General features: G+C 46.8%; 1 protein-coding gene across 2 annotated transcripts in view; it reads right to left on the bottom strand.

Annotated features, from left to right (window-relative positions):
* The window catches only part of LOC128845752 (TGF-beta receptor type-2-like), a 54,931-nt gene that overhangs the window by 15,355 nt on the left and 20,775 nt on the right, over window positions 1-18,801 (bottom strand). For both annotated transcript variants that reach the window (XM_054044732.1, XM_054044733.1), the window contains exon 2: window positions 7,560-7,710. In XM_054044732.1, coding sequence (XP_053900707.1) covers window positions 7,560-7,710 — 151 coding nt within the window. The remainder of the gene's footprint in view (window positions 1-7,559; window positions 7,711-18,801) is intronic.

An 18,801-nucleotide genomic window follows, 5' to 3' on the forward strand; every position in this document is an offset into this window, starting at 1 on the left:
GTTTGCCCTGCATAAGCTTTATGCAGGGTAAAACAGATTTATCTGGGTTTAGACCCCATTGGGAGTTGGGCATCTGAGTGCTAAAGACAAGCGCACTACTGTGAGCTGTTTTCAGGTAAACTTGCAGCTTTGGGACAGGTGATTCAGACCCTGGATCTGTGTCTGGAGCCAGACAGGAGTGTCTGGCTCAGCAAGACAGGGTGCTGGAGTCCTGAGCTGGCAGGGAAAACAGAAGCAGGGGTAGTCTTTGCACATCGGGTGGCAGCTCCCAAGCGGGTTTCTGTGATCCAACCCGTCACACATCCAAAAATATTTTAAATAAATGATATTCCATTATTGTTTAACAGTGTGATTAATTGTGATTAATTTTTTTAGTCGTTTGACAGCCCTACTTGTAATGTAAAGTATTGTTCCAGCACATGGTCTTCCCTGACAGGGAGCTTTTCATTAGCCCAGATTTCATGGGTAGTGTGGCATTATTTGATGTGGTCAAATATCTTCTGGTGACTATAATGAGATCGACACTTATTGTTACATGATCCTACTTCCAAACCAGGTCTGCTGGAATGAAATGCTTGGTGCCCAACTCTTTGTAGCTGCCCCATGTGTGAAAAGCTGGGGAAATGTCTGTATTATCTCTTATGAATATTGTGTGACACTGTTTCCCAGTTCAGTTTTGTACTACAGCTTGCTTGACTGCATAGAGCTAAATCGAAGGAGGCTGATACAGAGCTTAGCAGGAAAGGTAAAACAATGATAGAGGTAAAGTCAGCCTCACATACACAGCTTCAAAGGACTTAAGGCAGGGGTGGCCAACCTGAGCCTGAGAAGGAGCCAGAATTTACCAATGTACATTGCCAAAGAGCCACAGTAATACGTCATCAGCCCCCCATCAGCTCCCTGCCCTCAGCTCCCAGTGTCTCCCGCCCACCAGCAGCACCGCTGGTCAGCCCCACCTCCTCCCTCCCCACACCTCCTGATCTGCTGCTTCGTGGTGTGCAGGAGGCTTGGGGGGGAGGAGCAAGGCCGGTGCAACCCTTCAGGTGACCTAGGCGGTCGCCTAGGGTGCTAACGTTTGGGGGGCAGCGACTGCGGCGGCTGGATCTTCGGCCGTTCCGGTTGTCGGCTGTATTTCGGGGGCGGGACCTTCTGCCACCTCTGTTGGGGGCAGCATTTCGGGGGTGGGACCTTCTGCCGCCTAGGGCGGCAAAAAAGCTGGCGGCGCTCCTGGGGAGAAGGGTAAGGAGCAAGGGCATAGCAGGCTCAGGGGAGGGGGTAGAAAGGGATGGAGTGGGGGCAGAGCCAGGGATTGAGCAGTGCCTATACAAGGAGCCGCATATTAACTTCTGAAGAGTCGCGTGTGGCTCCGGAGCCACAGGTTGGCCACCCCGACTTAAGGTATCAATGGCTGTGCCATTAATGGCAGCAGAACATAGAAGTTAAGGTAACAATGGCTGGCTCCATCCAGGCTAAGAAGCTTTACTCTTCTCAAGTCTAAGCCTGAGATCAAAGGGAACTCAAAAAGTTTCCTGAACCTAGAACAGGTAGGGATTGTGAGAGGCTGGCCAGCATGCATTAGTGAAAAGGCTGACTGTGTAACTGAGCCATTCAGAGACAGGGAGAGAGCTGCAAGCAGAGTGGGTTGTTTCTCCCAACTCTGAGATGGGGAATAAGCCAGACTGGCTGAAGCTACAGATAGAAAGGTTAAGCTTAGGTAAGGCAATATGCGAGTGGGTCTCTTTGCTATTTTAAATCTACTCCTCTTAAGCACTGTGTAACCTTGGGTGCAAAATAAATCCTGCTTTTTGAAGCTGTTTCTGTATCACTACAAATGAATGCTGTCACAGGTTCCCGAAGAGAAACTTGTGCGGGGTCCAACAATTGTGTTGTGGAAGCACCTAGAGATGATAATATTTAATTACAATGATATGTCTGCAACCGGTGGTGATGGTGATCCAAATCTCTGCTCTCCAAGATGTGCCAGTAATTTAGCTGATAAAAATGTTCACTCAGAAGAAGGTACTTGGATAAGCACTTGTATTTCATTCTTCTTTTTCAGGTGGAGCCAATAAATGGTATTTTCTGGACTCTTCCTCAGTTGGTCACCAAGTTTGTGGTTTAATTGCTAGGTTTAACATGCTGTCCTTGAATGACCACCCCATGTCTGGCTTTCATTCCACAGGGGACAGAACTAATCTTTGGATAACTCTTCACTGTTTCTAGAGATGTCTTGACCTTTTGATTTGACAAAATTATAACATGCAGGAAATAGGGCCCTGAGCATGCCCAATATGTGTGTTTGTGCCCATGTTTACATAACTAATTCAGTTACTGAGTAACTATTGAACAGAAAGAATGGGTGATGTCCCTTCTGAGCATTATCTCCTGGTATTTACCCTCCAGACATCCCCTGAGGGAGACTTCAGGGGTAGCCACCAGCAGGGGACCTACAAAGGACAGTGGCTCTGGAAAGAGCTGTACTGACATGAAAGATGGGAGTGGACATCTAGGGAATGTTGTGAAGGGTCTTGGAATGCAGGATTTCCCTGTGGATCTCAGAAGAGCCATGGATCTAAAGGGGCAAATATCCTTGTTTCTCCCTACTCCAAATGGGACAACTCAGAGGAAACAGAGACCTTGATGTCTTGGAGGTTCCAGGAGAATTTTTCCCCCTTCAGTGGGTTTCTATGCAGAAGGCAACGGCAGTGTTGTTTTTTTTTAAACATAACTCCACCATTTAACTACACCCAGGTAATACAGTGAGCAACGCCCTGAAAATGCATGCAATAAACCTTATCAGAGGAATAATTCTCGATGTTTTTATATGAGGTGTTATAATGTAATCAATTCTAGAGTTGTACAATACTCTAGTTAAACAATATTTTTAATGGACAGAGTTCATTTACTTTTAGTACCCTAGATCACCAGCCTTTTTAACAAGGGCGTTGTGGAATATTTTCAAGTGTGTCTCAGGGCCAGATTTTTAAAGGTCTTTAGGCACCTACTGGCATCTTTAGGTATTGCTAGGTTTAACATTTCATCCTTGAATGACCATATCTGACTTTCATTCTATAGAGGACATAACTAGCCTTTGGACACTCTTTACTGCTTCTAAAGATGTCTTGATCTTTTGATTGACAAAACTATAATGTGCAGGTAATAGGGCCCTGAGCATGTCCAGTATGTGATTGTGGTGATTATCTGTTGTGTTCGTTCCCTTTGGGGCACCTGGCATTGGCCACTGTCAGAAGACCGGATACTGGGCTAGATGGACCTTTGGTCTGATCCAGATGGCTATTCTTATAGAAATCATATTATAATATCAGTAGTAATTGACTTCTCAAGAGATTTCACTTTCTGGAATTAATGCATTTGGTTGAACAGCATACATTTTGAATTAAATGTTGATGAATTTTCTGCATCCCATCTAGCTGTGTTGTTTTAGTCAATAATAAAAAATAGTTAAAATATTTAAGGACCTGATCCTGAAAACTCACTCGAGAAGCTGCATTCATTTTAGTGGAATTACTCACATGAATAAGGTTGGCAGAATTGGGCCAAAGCTATGATAGCAGTAGTCCGTACTTTGAGGTTTTATTTTAAATTAGTATTCTATACTATGTCATGTTATGATGTCAAACAGCCTGTTAAAGTCAATGGAAATCCAATCTAGATCCAAATTCAATAGCTTGGGTCCATTTTTAGTTATTGTTTATTGCTTGTATATCATCACAATATACATAGTGCTTTACAATACAGATGACAATTAGATTAAACTGAGAACAAACAGGAAATGGTAAGAGAGAACATATGGTTATGTAGGCCCTTGGATGCTTGGTGCATGTGTCTTGGTGGCAACCAAATGTTACTTTATTATTGAATTAAGTTATTTCAAAAGTATCCGAGCCGATAGGAATATAACACTCCTTGAGAAGTGGGTTCGGACAAGTGTTTTAGGAGGAGGATGCCTGGATTCAGAAACTAGGTAGATAAACATTGTATGAGAACCTATATAGATTAGAATGACCGATAGGGACAGGAATCTGTCTTGGTACATGGCCTCCATCACTGTAGTATCTGATTAGGACACTCTGATTAGGTAGTCACTTGAGCCCAGATCTTCAAAGGTAATCAGTAGAAGTTAGGAGCCCAGATACCTTTTGAGGGTCTGGGACATGGAAGCTAGTGTGTGGCATTGTTCTTGGGAAATCAGAACAAAATAAGGTCTGAAGATGGATGTGGGCAAAAAATACAAAGAAGGCATCCCCAGGGAAGCAACTTGGGCTAAGTGAAAAGGTGATCAGGGTAAGAGCAGAGAGGTCAGAGGGGGAGCAACTTTGTGAAGATCTTTGAAGACGAGGGGTTTGATTCTGCTCTGACAGGGAACAGTATGAATTTGTGCATATACCCGTATTCATTATAAGGGGCAGAAAAATGGTCTTGGGGCTGAGACACAAGAATGGGAGTCAGGAGACCAGAACAATATTCCTGGCTCTGCCACAGACTCCCTGTGTGATTTGGATACTTCAGTTCTCCGTATGTCTGTACTTCATCTCATCTCACGGGTATTGTGAACTAAATGTCAGCAAAGCACCCGGAGATCCTTGGACAGACGGTCCTTTGTATAGCACCACAGATGTACACAGGGCTGGATGGTGAGTAACATACATGGCAATAGTAGCCCCTCTCCATGGCTGTACCGTGTTGTATGGTCAATACAGCTGGAGTGCCTCATAAGGTCTCAGACTTTTTTTTAAGGAGAGGAGGGGGGGAGCTTCGCAGCTATTAACTGGGAGATTGTTCCAATTCTAATGGGTGGCGCATGTGTGTGCACGGTATAGAGCCATATCTATTTAACAGCTAATAGAATGGTTTCCTGTTAGTAACTGTGAAAGCAGCATTCCAGAATTAGATGCGTGTCCCGGCGCTTTGCAGAGAGCACTGACAATGGTCTCCAGGGGGAAGAGCTTAACCACAAAACTGAGTCGGCGTGTTTTCTTTGGACTCTTGGGTTTTTCTTTCAAAAACAGCTTTTATCAGCGTTTCAAGAACACAGATTTGGAAGGAAATGAAAAGCCAATGCAAAGCCAGCCCCAGAGAGTGACTGAGGTAACCGTGCCACAACCTCCAGTGAAAACAGGCACTTTTACCAAGTCACATTTACCGCTGCTAGGACTGTGAACATGTAACTCTTCCAGACGGGCCTCCACCATGCTCTGCACCAAGAGTGGCAAAAAAACCCTGCAGTCGGCAAGTTGTCAGCTGGATGCTTTCCCCACTCGTGGGGGTGAAGACTGAAGGTACCCACCCCAAGTCTCTCCAGAGTGGGTGACTGCAATGTGCTTCTAAGAGATCGAATGCCAAGGCACTGGAGACCATATGGAGACCTTGAAAAAAACGAGGCTAGGTCATGCATCCTGGGAGTTCCTGTGCATAAGTAAACTATAGACATAATTACCTTTGCACTCATGATGTTCTACACTTGCTAGCATCTCCCATCCTGGGATCACCAAGTGGGGAAAGTGAGGCACACAGAGGTTCCATGACTTGTTCAACGTTGCTCAGAAAGTCAGTGGTAGAGCCAGGGATAGAACCCAGATCTGCTCTTCTTTAGCCACTAGCCTATGTGGAAAACTGAACTACAATCCTGAAACCTGAATGCCGGAGGACACCTGACCTAGTGCATCAAGGGGGCCCCCAATAACCTTGAGGAAAATAATTCAGAAAGTTACAATAATGATCTCCCTTCTGGGTCATGGAGAACAAGATTGTATTTTGGGGGTGAACTTGTCACTTACACCTGGAGCATACAGGAGAAAAAACGATTGATATAAAGCTGGGTACCAAAGAAAACACGAGGAAAAGTTGCTTAAATGTGCTTTTGTCAACAGAAGATGGGATTTAAAGTCCACTCTAGGCAGTAGGAGTCTGAATTGACTTCAGTGGATTTGCCCCTAAAAGGTCAATGTCTTCTGGGGCGTCTTCACACAGGAAATCTGAATTCCACAAAACAGAACAAGCTGTATCTGTGGTGACTGCCTGCTAACAGCCTGCCGGGGCAGGATAAGATAAAGTGCTAACAAGCTCCTGGCAAGTGAAGATGCTGATGAGGAGGAGGAGGAAAGAGAGGTGTGGCTGTGTGGTGACGGGCTTTCATACCACCGACTCTTTCACAGCTCACAGAAACATACCTACCTCTTCCTTAGTGATTTATTAATAAGGAGCTGTTATCCTGTGGCCACCGGGTGATTTCCTCACCAGATGAGGTGAGTGATTTGCTATGAGTATTTACAGTTCGATTCCATGTGAGACGATTAATGCTGCTGTTTTGGTTTCTCCGGCAACTGTGGGCTTCTGCTGATAGAGCCAATGAAATGTCTTGGGGTTACTATCCCCCAGAGAGAGATTCAGTTTTGTTTTCAGACTTCAAGGCCTTGTCTTCACTTAGAAAAAAGGTGTGTTAGCTAACACATGGTAACTAACTCAAGGGAAAACCATAGTGAAGACGAAGCAATTTGCAGCTTTGAGGCTAATTAGCAGGTCAAGGTGAAGTCTACGGGGAGCCTAGTCTTCATCTCAACCTGCTAGCTAATATGAAACTACAAATTGCCTGGCCCAGCCAATCACAGCATTTCCCTATATCGCGAATAGGAGATTCATAGGTTCCAAGGTCAGAAGGGACCATTGGGATCCTTTGTTTGAGTGCAGGCTAGAATTTCTGCTTAGTTTTATGGCACTGGCTCCATGCACTTTTAAATAATTCAGATACTTTTTACTATACTGTCACGGAGTCACTGGGCCAATGCTCTGGAACTGCTCCGTATGAAGCCAGCCAGGACTCTGGGGGAGCATGCCTCCTCTCTCTGAGCATACTGTCACCAGGGCAAGAAGCTTCCACAGCTTCCACCTTCCTGGGTCTGACCTCAGAGCATGAGGCATCCCTTTCCACACCGTGTGCTTCCCGCAGCAAGTCCGCCATGCGGGGCTCCTGGGGAAGCCAGAGGGCTCTGCACTCCAACTCCACAGCCAGCAGTGACTTTCAACCAGCGTAAAACGGAAGGTTCATTAGTCGACAGGAACACAGCGTAGAACAAAATGTGTGAGCACAGAAATCAGTGACTTTCAGCGAAGTCCATCTTGGGGGACCTTGGGCCAGACACCCTGGACTCCCTCTCTTCCAGTCCCCACAAGCAGGCTGCCCGGGTTCCAGCTACCAGACTTCTGACACGTCTGCTCCTCCTCCTGGTCTTTGTCTTCTCAGGCAAAGTGTCACCTGGTCATCACCTGGTTGCATCCCCCTTCTGGGTCTCAAGTTACGAAGCCATTGCAGCTGGAGCAGCAGCATCTGCCCCCGGGGGTCTCAGCCAAAGTCATACACCCTTATCCCACCACCTACGCATTGGTGCAATACACAGGGAAACTGAGGCACACACAGTATTCATGCAAAACAGTAAAACTCACATAGGCTCAAAAATAAGACTCCCATACAACATAACAAGGGAAAATCCCCGCTTCGTCACACATACAGAAAGCACACTGGTAATAGGATTGTTGCTTACCATATGGCCACACAGATTTCATATGGACTCTCACAATAGGAGTTCAAATTACAGTTGCTGTAGCACACCTTTTCCTCACACACTGGGGAGGTGGAGTCGCACCATTTACACAAGTTGGTCTTCAGATTTCTTCGTGCCCCGGCAGAACATGCTGCAAATAGAAACAACGCCTTTGAATGATTGATTTTCTTTGTCACTCTTGTCTCGAGTCTTAGCTGACACTTAGTTTGCCTATGAAAAACTGTGTGATTCACAGAACCACAGGAGGAGAGAGGGAAACCTGCGCACAAGCCCGAGCTCACTCTGCTGTTTGTAAGTGCATTGGTTAATCATTTTCCTTTACTGAACTCTTCGGTCAAATGTGTTAGGCCAGAATTCACAGACAGCAGCTGCAACTACATGAGCACCAAGGAAGCAGGTCCTGCTGGAGAGTGCTTATTTCAAAGCTGAAAATTCTGAGCTGCCAAAGGTAGTGTGGTCCAGTGGATAGCGCACTGGACTGGGAGTCAGGAGACTTGGGTTCTATTCCTGGCTCTGCTACTGACCCACTAGGCAGCAGGGGAGGGGCGTAGCTTTAGTGGGAGTTTGTGGAAAACCAAGGGTGCAAAAACACCCTGTGGGGGCGAGGGGGAGCTTAATGTGCTCATTTGCACAAGAAGTTGCACATGGCTCCAAAGCCTGGGCCCTGTGTCATGGTGGCGCTGCTCCTGGCCATGTTGCTGCATAATGATGTCAGAGTCTCTCCAGAGGCCCAAAGGGCAAAATCTCCCCAGAGGGAGCACCAGGGGAGAGGCAATACCTCAGTGTGTCCCAGTCTCCAGGCGGCAAGGATGGGGGCGGGGCACTGGGCTTGTGACAGGGACGCTCTCAACAGCTGGGAACAGATGCTGAGTTGGAGCCACCTTCCCCCATTGTATCTCGGGTGGGATGTCTCTCACTGCCGTGCGTAACCGGGACTGGCCCTGCACTGAGGCTGGGCCTGGGCCCCCCACCAGACCACACACCCACCCCTGGCACTGTCATTGTGTCATCATCTCTTTGTACTTCTTGTTGTCACACGCGGTTACACTGGATTTAGTAGGATGCACCCATTTAATTGGGATGCTACGTCCACCCCTGCTACTGTGTGACCTTGACAGTGATCACTTGACCTCCGTTTCTCCATCTGTAAAATGGAGATAAAGAAAATTACTTTATAAAATGCTTTGAGATCTGCAGAGAAGTGCTATATTGGAGCTAAAGATTAGTGTTGTTTTCCCTTTGATGGGCGTTGAGAGATAAGTGAACCACAACCTTTCTTTCAAATGCCCCTGAATTTAGGGATGGGATGAGGAGGTTGGAAATGTTGGTCTGAATCTGAAGTTAGCTAGTGCCTCTGATGTTCTAATGAGCCAGCTCAAAACCTCTGTTCTGAACAATGCTGAGCTTTGGTGGGGGAGGGGTTTCCGGATTTCACTCTGGAGCCAGACTTTTCAAGGTGAGGCCCTCCCTCTAACTGAAAGCCTTTGGGTAGTACTTTCTGCAGCACAGGATACTGTTGTGTACAGAGTAGGGTTACCATATTTAGTGCCTCTCAAAGGAGGACACTTTAAAGGGGCCCCAGCCCCGCCCCCAGCCCCGCCCCCGCGCCCGCCCCAACCCCGCCCCCTCCCCAAAGTCTCCGCCCCCTCCCCTGCTTCCCGCGAACATTTGAGTCGCGGGAAGCCTGAAGCAGGTAAGGGGGGTGTGGGGGGGGGGGGAGGAGGCGTGGCCCACCCCCGGCACCGCAGGTCCCCAGCCCGTCCCCCGAGCCCCCGGCCCGGCCCGGCACCGCCGGCCGAGCCCCCGACCCGGCACCCAGTCCCCGGCCGGACCCGGCACCGGGCCCCCCCGAGCACCGCCGGCCGAGCCCCCGGCCCAGCACCCGGCCCGGCACCTGGCCACCCCGAGCACCGCCGGCACCTGACCCGCCGGCCGAGCCCCCCGGTCCGGCCCGGCACCCGAGCCCCCGGCCCGGCCCCCGGCCCCCCCCGAGCACCGCCGGCCGAGCCCCCGGCCCAGCACCCGGCCCGGCACCCGAGCCGCCGGCCGAGCCCCCCGGCCCGGCCCCGGGTCCCCCCGAGCACCGCCGGCCGAGCCCCCGGCCCGGCACTGCCGGCCAGGCCCCCCGAGCCCCCGGCCCGGCCCCGGGCCCCCCCGAGCACCACCGGCCGAGCGCCCAGCACTGCCAGCCAGGCCCCCCGAGCCCCCGGCCCCGCACCGGGCCCCCCCGAGCACCGCCGGCCGAGCCCCCGGCCCGGCACCCGGCCCCCCCGAGCACCGCCGGCCGAGCCCCCGGCCCAGCACCCGGCCCGGCTCCCGAGCCGCCGGCCGAGCGGCCCGGCCCGGCCCCGGGCCCCCCCGAGCACCGCCGGCCGAGCCCCCGGCCCGGCACTGCCGGCCAGGCCCCCCGAGCCCCCGCCCCGGGCCCCCCCGAGCACCGCTGGCCGAGCCCCCGGCCCGGCACTGCCGGCCAGGCCCCCCGAGCCCCCGGCCCGGCACCGGGCCCCCCCGAGCACTGCCGGCCGAGCTCCCGAGCCCCCGGCCCGGCACCCGCGCCGCCGACCGCATGTCCGATTTTCCCGGACATGTCCGGCTTTTTGGGATTTCCCCCCGGACGGGGATTTGGAGCCCAAAAAGCCGGACATGTCCGGGAAAATCCGGACGTATGGTAACCCTAGTACAGAGACCTTTTTTCTAAACACCCCACGATGAAGAAATAATTGCAGCAGGCGTGCAGTAGCTGCTGTGTACGTGGCCTGGGTACAAAATCATATTTATTTTTGTACCAGAGCTGAAAGAACTATTTTAGGTTAACGAATAAATCTCAGCTAAATTTAAACTTCCTGTTGGAAAGCTGCTTATTTTGATTTAAAAAGGGCAAACAAAAGAGCCATCAAATAATTTTTTTTTAAAAATAGCCCAAATGTAGGCACCGAATTAACACAGCCTGATTTTCAAAGGCGCTGAGTATCTAAAATCCGCGCTGATTTCAATGAGAGCTGTCAGCTCTCTCCACTTCACAATGAGATTTTCAAAACTACCAAAGAGATTTGGACACCCAATTCCCATTAAAACCCCTCTGTGCCTGATTCTCCTGTGACAATGATTGGTTTTATGTCCTTAATATAATCATCCCATTAATTTTAATGAGAATTGGGTTTCCAAATCCCCTATGTGACTCGGAAAATCGTAGCCTTTGAAAATCAGGGCACTCTAAGTTAGGAGCCTAACTTTAGGCACCTAGATTTGAAAACTTTGGCCATGTGTGCATGTGTTTATTTTTCCAAAAGACTAGCCTGAAACTTAATTTTCAAAATAGAGCCCCAATCCTGCAAACTCCCACTCACCTACCTAGTCCCTACTCACATGAGCTGTCCCACTGATTTCAAAGGTGCCTCTTGCTTTAGTTGTCTAACTCCTCACAGGAGTACGGATTTTCAGGATCAGGTCTTTGAATGCCAAGTGTCAGAACTTTGTAGCAAAAACTTCAGGAACTCTTTAAAAGAAGCACTGATGCCACCAGCCCTATGGTATGTTAGCGGGGGACGCCGCAGTTGTACCAAGGAGGATATTGTGCCTTATTTTGCTGTGGCAGAGAAAGGACTTGTTCCTTTAATCTTATCACACACGGCAAAGAATCTAGTAGCAGATGACCGTAGCAAAATAAAAGGCCAGTTAATATATACGGAGTCCTAATTTTCGGTTGCTCAAGTTGTCTATATTAAAGTATAATTTTTAAGTATCCCAGGCAGAATGTGCTTTTTGTCCAGATTTCTCCAAAGGGCTCGTATTTAGGCACCTGAGTGAAGTGACCAGGTACTCAACTGTGCTGATCACCCTGCTGCCGCCACCGTTCTCTAAGGCAATCCTCAGTACAGTCCCTATCAATGGGATCCGCTGGCTGCTGAACACTTTGGGCATCCGACCTTTTCCCTTCAGTGCCTAACTCCGAGCTCCTGAAAATCTGGCCCCAAGTATCTTAGTTATTGTTACTTTATATTTTGGATAGCAGTGCCAAAAATCCAGTGTAATAACATTCTCTCTAGGAATTGATATCACACCCATCACTGTGGTAACTGAGTGCCTCAGCTGGGAATAAAGTCAGCCTTCTCCAATATCTTTGTGTCCTTTTCATCCGGGTCTAATGGAGTTCAAAGTTTTCCATCATTATCTAAAGTTTATTCTATGAAAAAGTCAAATTCTGCCCTGGGACGAGTTTCCTATTGACACACATCTGGGGAAAGAACCTAGCCTTGGATGTTCTCTAAGTGCAGGCATAGTTATCCACTAGTGAACTCAAAGGCATCCTGTGGTACCCCCTTAGCCATTAGTCTAAACATACGTAACCGGCACCTGGGGGAGAAAACCCCAAAGACAATCTTTGAGTTAGAGAGGGAGTGGAAAAATGCCTCATGGCATTAAGGGATTTTAACTTCCTTGCTTCCCGAATCTAAGGAGTGCAGGCTGTTCTGACATCATCTCGTGGGCCTAGTGTGATCCTTCCATCAGCACTGCTGCCCCTCTGACGTGCATCAATAAAAGAACAATTGGAACCCTTACACCCAGAAATAAACCATTTACAGATCTGAGCCCAAGGTTCACAACCAAGAAGGAAGCCTGGCTGGCGCAGACAAATCTGTTGATTCCGTCAACTGTGAAGAGGAATTTTTTTTTAATTGACCCATGAAAGAGTTAAAATGCCACACAACAAGGGCATCTCCAAGAAGCAGCATTGTGGCTGTGAGATGGGAATTTGGGAGGGCAGGGTTGGGGGGTCAAACCAAGAAGATAGGCAAGGTTACTATAAAACTTCGGTACAAACTGATACCAAGAGTTCTGCACTTTGGGCCAGCTCCTGGCCCTATTGAAGTCAATGGTGATTTTGCTGATGACCTCAGTGAGGCCAGGATTGGAGGATAACCTCCCAAGCCCACTGCTTTGAACACTGGTACTGGACCTCCTAAAACTGGCCTGACCTGAAACCCTGGCGCCAAATGCCCCTTAGCTTTAAAGAGTCAATCCAGGTGTGGGTCTCACCAGCTCATCTCTCTCTGGGTCTGATTCTCATTTTACATTTTACATTCTCATGCCCCCCTTTAAGGTCCCTTTACATGTTTACCAGAGTGGTCTTAGTGCAACTGGCCCTCTGTCACTACAACTGTGGAGAAATTGGAATCCAGCTCCCAGCTTTGCTGCTGAAGGGCTCATTGCAAGCACTCGCTGGGGGATCTAGGTGAAAAGGGTGATGCAGATATAATTTGGGTGATGACCGTCTTCCTCAGAAGACGAAGCTAGAATGTTGGTGACCGGCTATGCTGAAAAACTAGATTGAGTGGGAAGGCTCTATGCTTGTCTTTACAGATGTCCTCCTGAAACCTAGTGAACAAGACAGTGCTTGAGCCGGCCTGTGTCAAATATCCACCTGGGGAAACTCAAACCGGAAGAGGAGGATTGTTCCTCTGTTGTCTTCAAAGGAGAGGAAGCACACAAGCTATGGGGGTAAAATGAAAAGAAAATGAAAGATTCCATGAGTGAAGATCTGGGGGCCTCCCGTTAGAATTTTTGGATCCATTTACTAAGTAAGACACTAATAGCGCTTGATTTACTGCCATTCCTGTGAATAACCCCTGTTGCAGTCAACAGGAGTTGGGAAGGTGGATCAGTAATTATACTCAACAGCTGTGTGGTGCTTTTTATCTTCAAAAAATGTTATCGCACCCATACAAGATAGATAAGGATTATTATTCTTGTGTTACAGATGGTGAAACTGAGGCATAAAAGATAGACAGTGACAGAACCAGGAGCTCCTGGCTTCCAGTCATGTGTTCATTTCATTAGTCCCCACGTCAGTCCACATATTATCCTGTTTACATTCTGCTTGTGACAGATGTGGCAATTCCCCACAATATCCCTGAAAGATCTCATAATATTATTGTGGGCCATGATTGTATGTAATCTCTCTAGTGGGGAGATGTGACAGACGTAAGATCTGGGAGTTCAAAAGACTATATTGGGACAATAAGCGTTAAGAGAGAAATTCATGCAAATTATCGCAATTCTGCTTATGCAAAACCCCAGCCTTTTGAAGCCATGCCCTGAGGTGAGGGTCATTGTCTTCTGTGACAGGCAGTCAGTAGGCCAAGATCAAAGGCTAAAGCTGTATAAAGAAATGGTTTTGGATCTGGATCTAAGCCACATGAACTTGTAACCCTGGGGAAAACCCACTTGTGGGTTTTGAAGGACTAAAACCTAGCAGATCCTGAGGCTGGAGTTAGAGGTGACCTAGCACACTTTTTAGCATGCCTTTTGTTTTAGCATGTTTTCTCTGTCATGCTTTTATTTTAAGAATAAATGTTTGCTTAGAAGGAGCTATGTCGTAGCTTATAGTTGTGGGAAATCCACTGGTTATAGCCCTTGAAAAGAAAGCCAGGCACAAACACTGGCCTTTTAGGCAGTCTGGCTTGCTGGGGATTACACAGGGTAAGGCAGGGACCTGTGCAGCCTTTAAATCCACGGTCAGGAGGAAGTGAGATGAGGTTCTCCGCCCAACAGAGGTGACGTCTGGAAGCCTGAAGTAGTTGCCCTTGATGGACTACGGAGGGGGAATACAGATGCCCCCTGACTTACGCAATCGTTCCGTTTCAGAAAGCCTTGCGTAACTCGAATTTTGCATACATTGGAAACGTATACCCGTATGTTACGCAAAAATTTCTGCAACTGGGAAATCCTATTTCTGGCTTATGGAACTTTTTCCGTAAGTGCAAATTTGTGTAAGACGGGTATTGCGTAACCTGGGGAGCGTCTGTACAGGTGCAGTTGCTCTGAAACTGTGACGTTGCTCACTATGTGTTTGCTTGGAAACAATGTTTTGTGACTGTAAATACTGGAATGGAATAGTGAATGAACTACGTGCAGTTGTAACAGTTGCTGAAGTGTGTGGGCGCGCACGTGTGTGGACATACCACATTCTCTAAAGAATGATTTAGTTTGGTTTGTTGTTTATGCCCCTATCCTGCAAAACACCACATGCAGTCAGATTCTGTGCATTCCTTTTGATTTCCAGGCTCAGGGTCTCAGCTTGTTTAACCAGACAATATTGTACCAGTGCCTGTGGAGGAACTAACGATTTGACGGTGTCATTTGTACTGCACAATGAAGAAATCAAGGCAAATATCAATTAAAAAAAATCTAATATAATTATGTAAATAAGATCCATAAATAATGTTGCATTGAGTCAAAATTCTGTGGAGATTGTCCTAAACTATGTTTTGCATGGATTCCATTAGCTTTTCTGAGAGAGATTATGGCAGGAACACCTTCTCTTTTTTAACAAGTAAAAATAAGTGTAAGAAACCCACCAAAGTTCCTTCAGAACTTTGTGTCCCTGAACAATTAGCTCGTAGGCACGGTTTAGCTGCCACATCACTGAGAGTGTCCTAATTAGACCCAGATGAACACTTTCAATATTAATACTCAGATGATTTAATAAAGCTGCACAAGCAGTAAAAGTAACAATACGCTTCCATAAAGGGGTTCCAGATGTTGCTGAGGCAAATGCTAAACATCAAAATAAAAACTTAAAAAAAAGCTGGATAAGCAAAACTTGGAACGAACTATAAACTAATTAAATGCGGGGTGAGTTTTCCAAAAAATAAATTGAAGCCATAAGGACGTGATATGAGCCAATAAAATAATAGGTAGTCAAAGTTACTGTGAAACAACAGTTTGGAAGGGTGGTCTGAAGTCACCAATAGGTGGGTTACTTTGTGCTTTGTCTCTTCCTCCACAGTAATCTTTTGTGTCCTTGTGTATGTGAACAGGTTCATGCATTTTGGTGTTGGTTGCTATGAATCAGAAGCTGTTTCAGAAAGGATAAGAGCTGACTCTAAGCATTTGAACACAGACATGAACCACAAATTTTTTTTAGGATATCTCTTACTGGAGCAGCAGAACTGATACCACAGCCCAAGGGACTTTAAAGTTTGTTTTTCAGTTGCTGTGAGGGGCCCGTGTTCTACCCTGTTGCCTGTGTGCTATTGCTCACCTCAGCCCAGAGGGGCCCATGTTCTACCATTTTTGCACTAGCAATTGTCCCCATGACAGGGTGCTGTTAACAGCTTCAAATTGGGCTCTCTAGAAGCCAGCACCCTGGTCACTTAGAACACCCAGGGCACGGGGTGTGGTTAGGATAGAAGGGAGCATTTACACTTGCTGGTAATCTGATGAGTTAATGAGGTAATTTAGCTCACCAGCTGGAGAGACCAGGTAGGAAAGCAGGAAGTATAAAAGGCTAACCCTGGACGCAGGAAAGGAGCTTCTCATAACTTACTCACAGCCTCAGACTTCAAGGCCAGAAGGGAGCATCATGATCATCTAGTCTGACTTCCTGCACATTGCAGGCCACAGAACCTCACCCACCCACTCCTGTAATAGACCCCTCTGGCCGAGTTACTGTAGTCTGCAAATCATGATTTAAAGACTTCAAGTTACAGAGAATCCACCATTTACATTAGTTTAAACCTGCAAGTGATCCATACCCCATGTTGCAGAGGAAGGCGAAAAATCCCCAAGGTCTCTGCCAATTTGACCCAGGGGAAAATTCCTTCCTGACCCCAAATATGGCAATCCGTTAGACCCTGGGCACGTGGGCAAGACCCACCAGCCAGAAACATGGGAAAGAATTCTCTGTTACTATGTGTTTTTAGTTTGTACTGGCGTTTATGAAGGAGACAAATAGTAAACATACATGGTGACGGTACTTTGGTGTACCTGTGTACTGCTTAATTCACTAACAGGTCTTATCAGCCAGGCTTTTCCTGGAGTAGAAGAGGGAACCCATTCACAGTCCCCTTTAAGATACTTGTTTTCTACACACAATGGACCATATTCTTCCTGTTTACATGGTGACCTAAAATCGCTTTCCCAGCAGCTTTCTGCACCAATCTTGTCCCCCTCAATAGACTTAATTCAGTCCCTGAAACCTCAGGCCCCCAGTGGATAATCTGAATGCACCAGGGGGAAGTGCTCAGATAACACAGTGACGGTTGAAGTCACTGGGAGCACATGAGGGAGCAATCATCTTCCACAGCATATCTCAAACAGGTTCCATATCACCGTTTGGCTCCATAACATGTAACGTCTGTGCTGGGCCTTCTGCAAAGTCACAGTATCATTGGCCCCAAATGATAACCAGTAAGGATGGCAAGGAATGTGTCGTACGTCGCATATGTGCCAGTGAAGCAAAAAACATGTTCCAGCTGAATCCACCTCGCGCTTGGTAAATTGTTTTAATGGCTGTTACCCTCATTGTTAACAATGTGTGCCTTTTATCTAGTCTGAATTCGTCTAGCTTCAACTTCCAGCCATTGGATCTTGTTATAACTTTGTCTGCTAGACTGAAGAGCCCCTTGTTTTCAAATGTCTGTTCCTCACATAGATACTTTTAGACTCCATATATACACCTGGGTATCAAGGAGCGCACAGACCAAATTATTTGAGCTGGAGAGATTCAGTAGCAAATTTTCCAGGATACCCCATGATGAGCAAAGCACATCTCCTATTAGAATCTCAGTGCTGCTGGAACAACTTTTATCATGGAGGTGTTGAGAGCCACTGAACCAAACTGTAAACCCTGTATACAATGGAAACCACTTCAAGCCAGGGGATGCAGCTGCCCCTCCCCCTGCACCCTTAGTTTCAGCACCTATGGTGTTACTTACACTTCATTTGGTTCATACAACTGAATCCTGCTCTCAAGTTGCCCTATACAATAAACTACTGCACTTATGAAGGCTGGAGTGAGTCCATAATGTATCCTGGTGAATAAAAAAGGGTCGATTTTGATTGCATTAGACACAGTACTTCCTGAGGCCAAGTCAGACGTGCAGTATATCCTTTGTGGACTAGCTGGACCTTTTTTAAAGATAGGATAGTAACGAACTTATTCTGTCACTTACCTTTTGCTAAAAGTATCTTCTTTAAATTGGTGTGTTTTGTAAGTAATGCTTAGGCCTATTACAAAGTAAATGCTGACGTGCTTGGGCTATACCAGGAACGTTCTCAAAACTGCTGTAAAATTGGAATAATGGAGATCTGTAGAATAAGATCTCTCTCCTGTCTGGCTATCTAATCTATTGTATTTCTAATCACTAATGTCTAAGTGCCATTGTAATTACTGGGCTTTACATGTGGCATTTGCCTCATGACAGTTTATCATTATATGATGAAGTTTTATACAGTAACATATGGGTGCAATGTCACAGAACAAACATCAGACCATGCGTGAGATTTCTGCAGTCAGTACCAGCGCAGTCAATGGTATCATTCTAGCTAACAGAAAGCCAGAGTGAGCCCAGAATGATATGCAAGGATTATCTTATGTTTTGCTTCAATTTTTTTGGCTCATGCAGTTGTTCTCCAGCTCTTGAAATCACAGGAGCATAGAAATTAAAGATAGATTAGATAATACATCTTTTCTATCCGTCTATGGTATTCTTTAATGTGCTCCTCAACATAATATCTAGTTGCTGTTACTGCATGTCATTTAGCCGATCCCCAGTGCACCATTCCTGCATTACATCCTACTCTTTTTTAGTGCTTTGCCCAGTCTGATGTTAAGTGTCCCAAGCAATGGAATTTCCACTTCTTCCTTTGGCAGATTATTCTATTGTTAGGAATTCTTTATCTATTAAGTCTAAATTTTTCTATTCTGAATTTTATCCATTGCTTCTAGTCATGTCCCCTTGTACCACCCAGAATACAATAGAACCTCAGAGTTATGAACACCAGAATTATGAACTGACCAGTCAACCACACACCTCATTTGGAACTGGAAGTACACAATCAGACAGCAGCAGAGATCAACCCCCCCGCCCCCCAGCAAATACAGTACTGTGTGTTAAATGTACACTACTAAAAAATAAAGAGAAAGTTTCAAAAAAAAAAAAAAAAGATTTGACAAGGTAAGGAAACTGTTTCTGTGCTTGTTTCATTTAAATTAAGATGGTTAAAAGCAGAATTTTCCCTCTGCATAGTAAAGTTACAAAACGGTATTAAGTCAATGTTCAGTTGTAAACTTTTGAAACAACAACAGTAACGTTTTGTTCAGCGTTACGAACATTTCAGAGTTACGAACAACCTCCATTCTCTGAGGAGGTTCTGCAGTTATTCCCTCTCCTTGGAACATGTGCAGGCAATTATCATCTTCCTCCTCCCTTAGTTG

This window comes from Malaclemys terrapin, chromosome 11 (assembly GCF_027887155.1).
Source record: "Malaclemys terrapin pileata isolate rMalTer1 chromosome 11, rMalTer1.hap1, whole genome shotgun sequence".
Lineage (NCBI taxonomy): Eukaryota > Metazoa > Chordata > Testudines > Emydidae > Malaclemys > Malaclemys terrapin.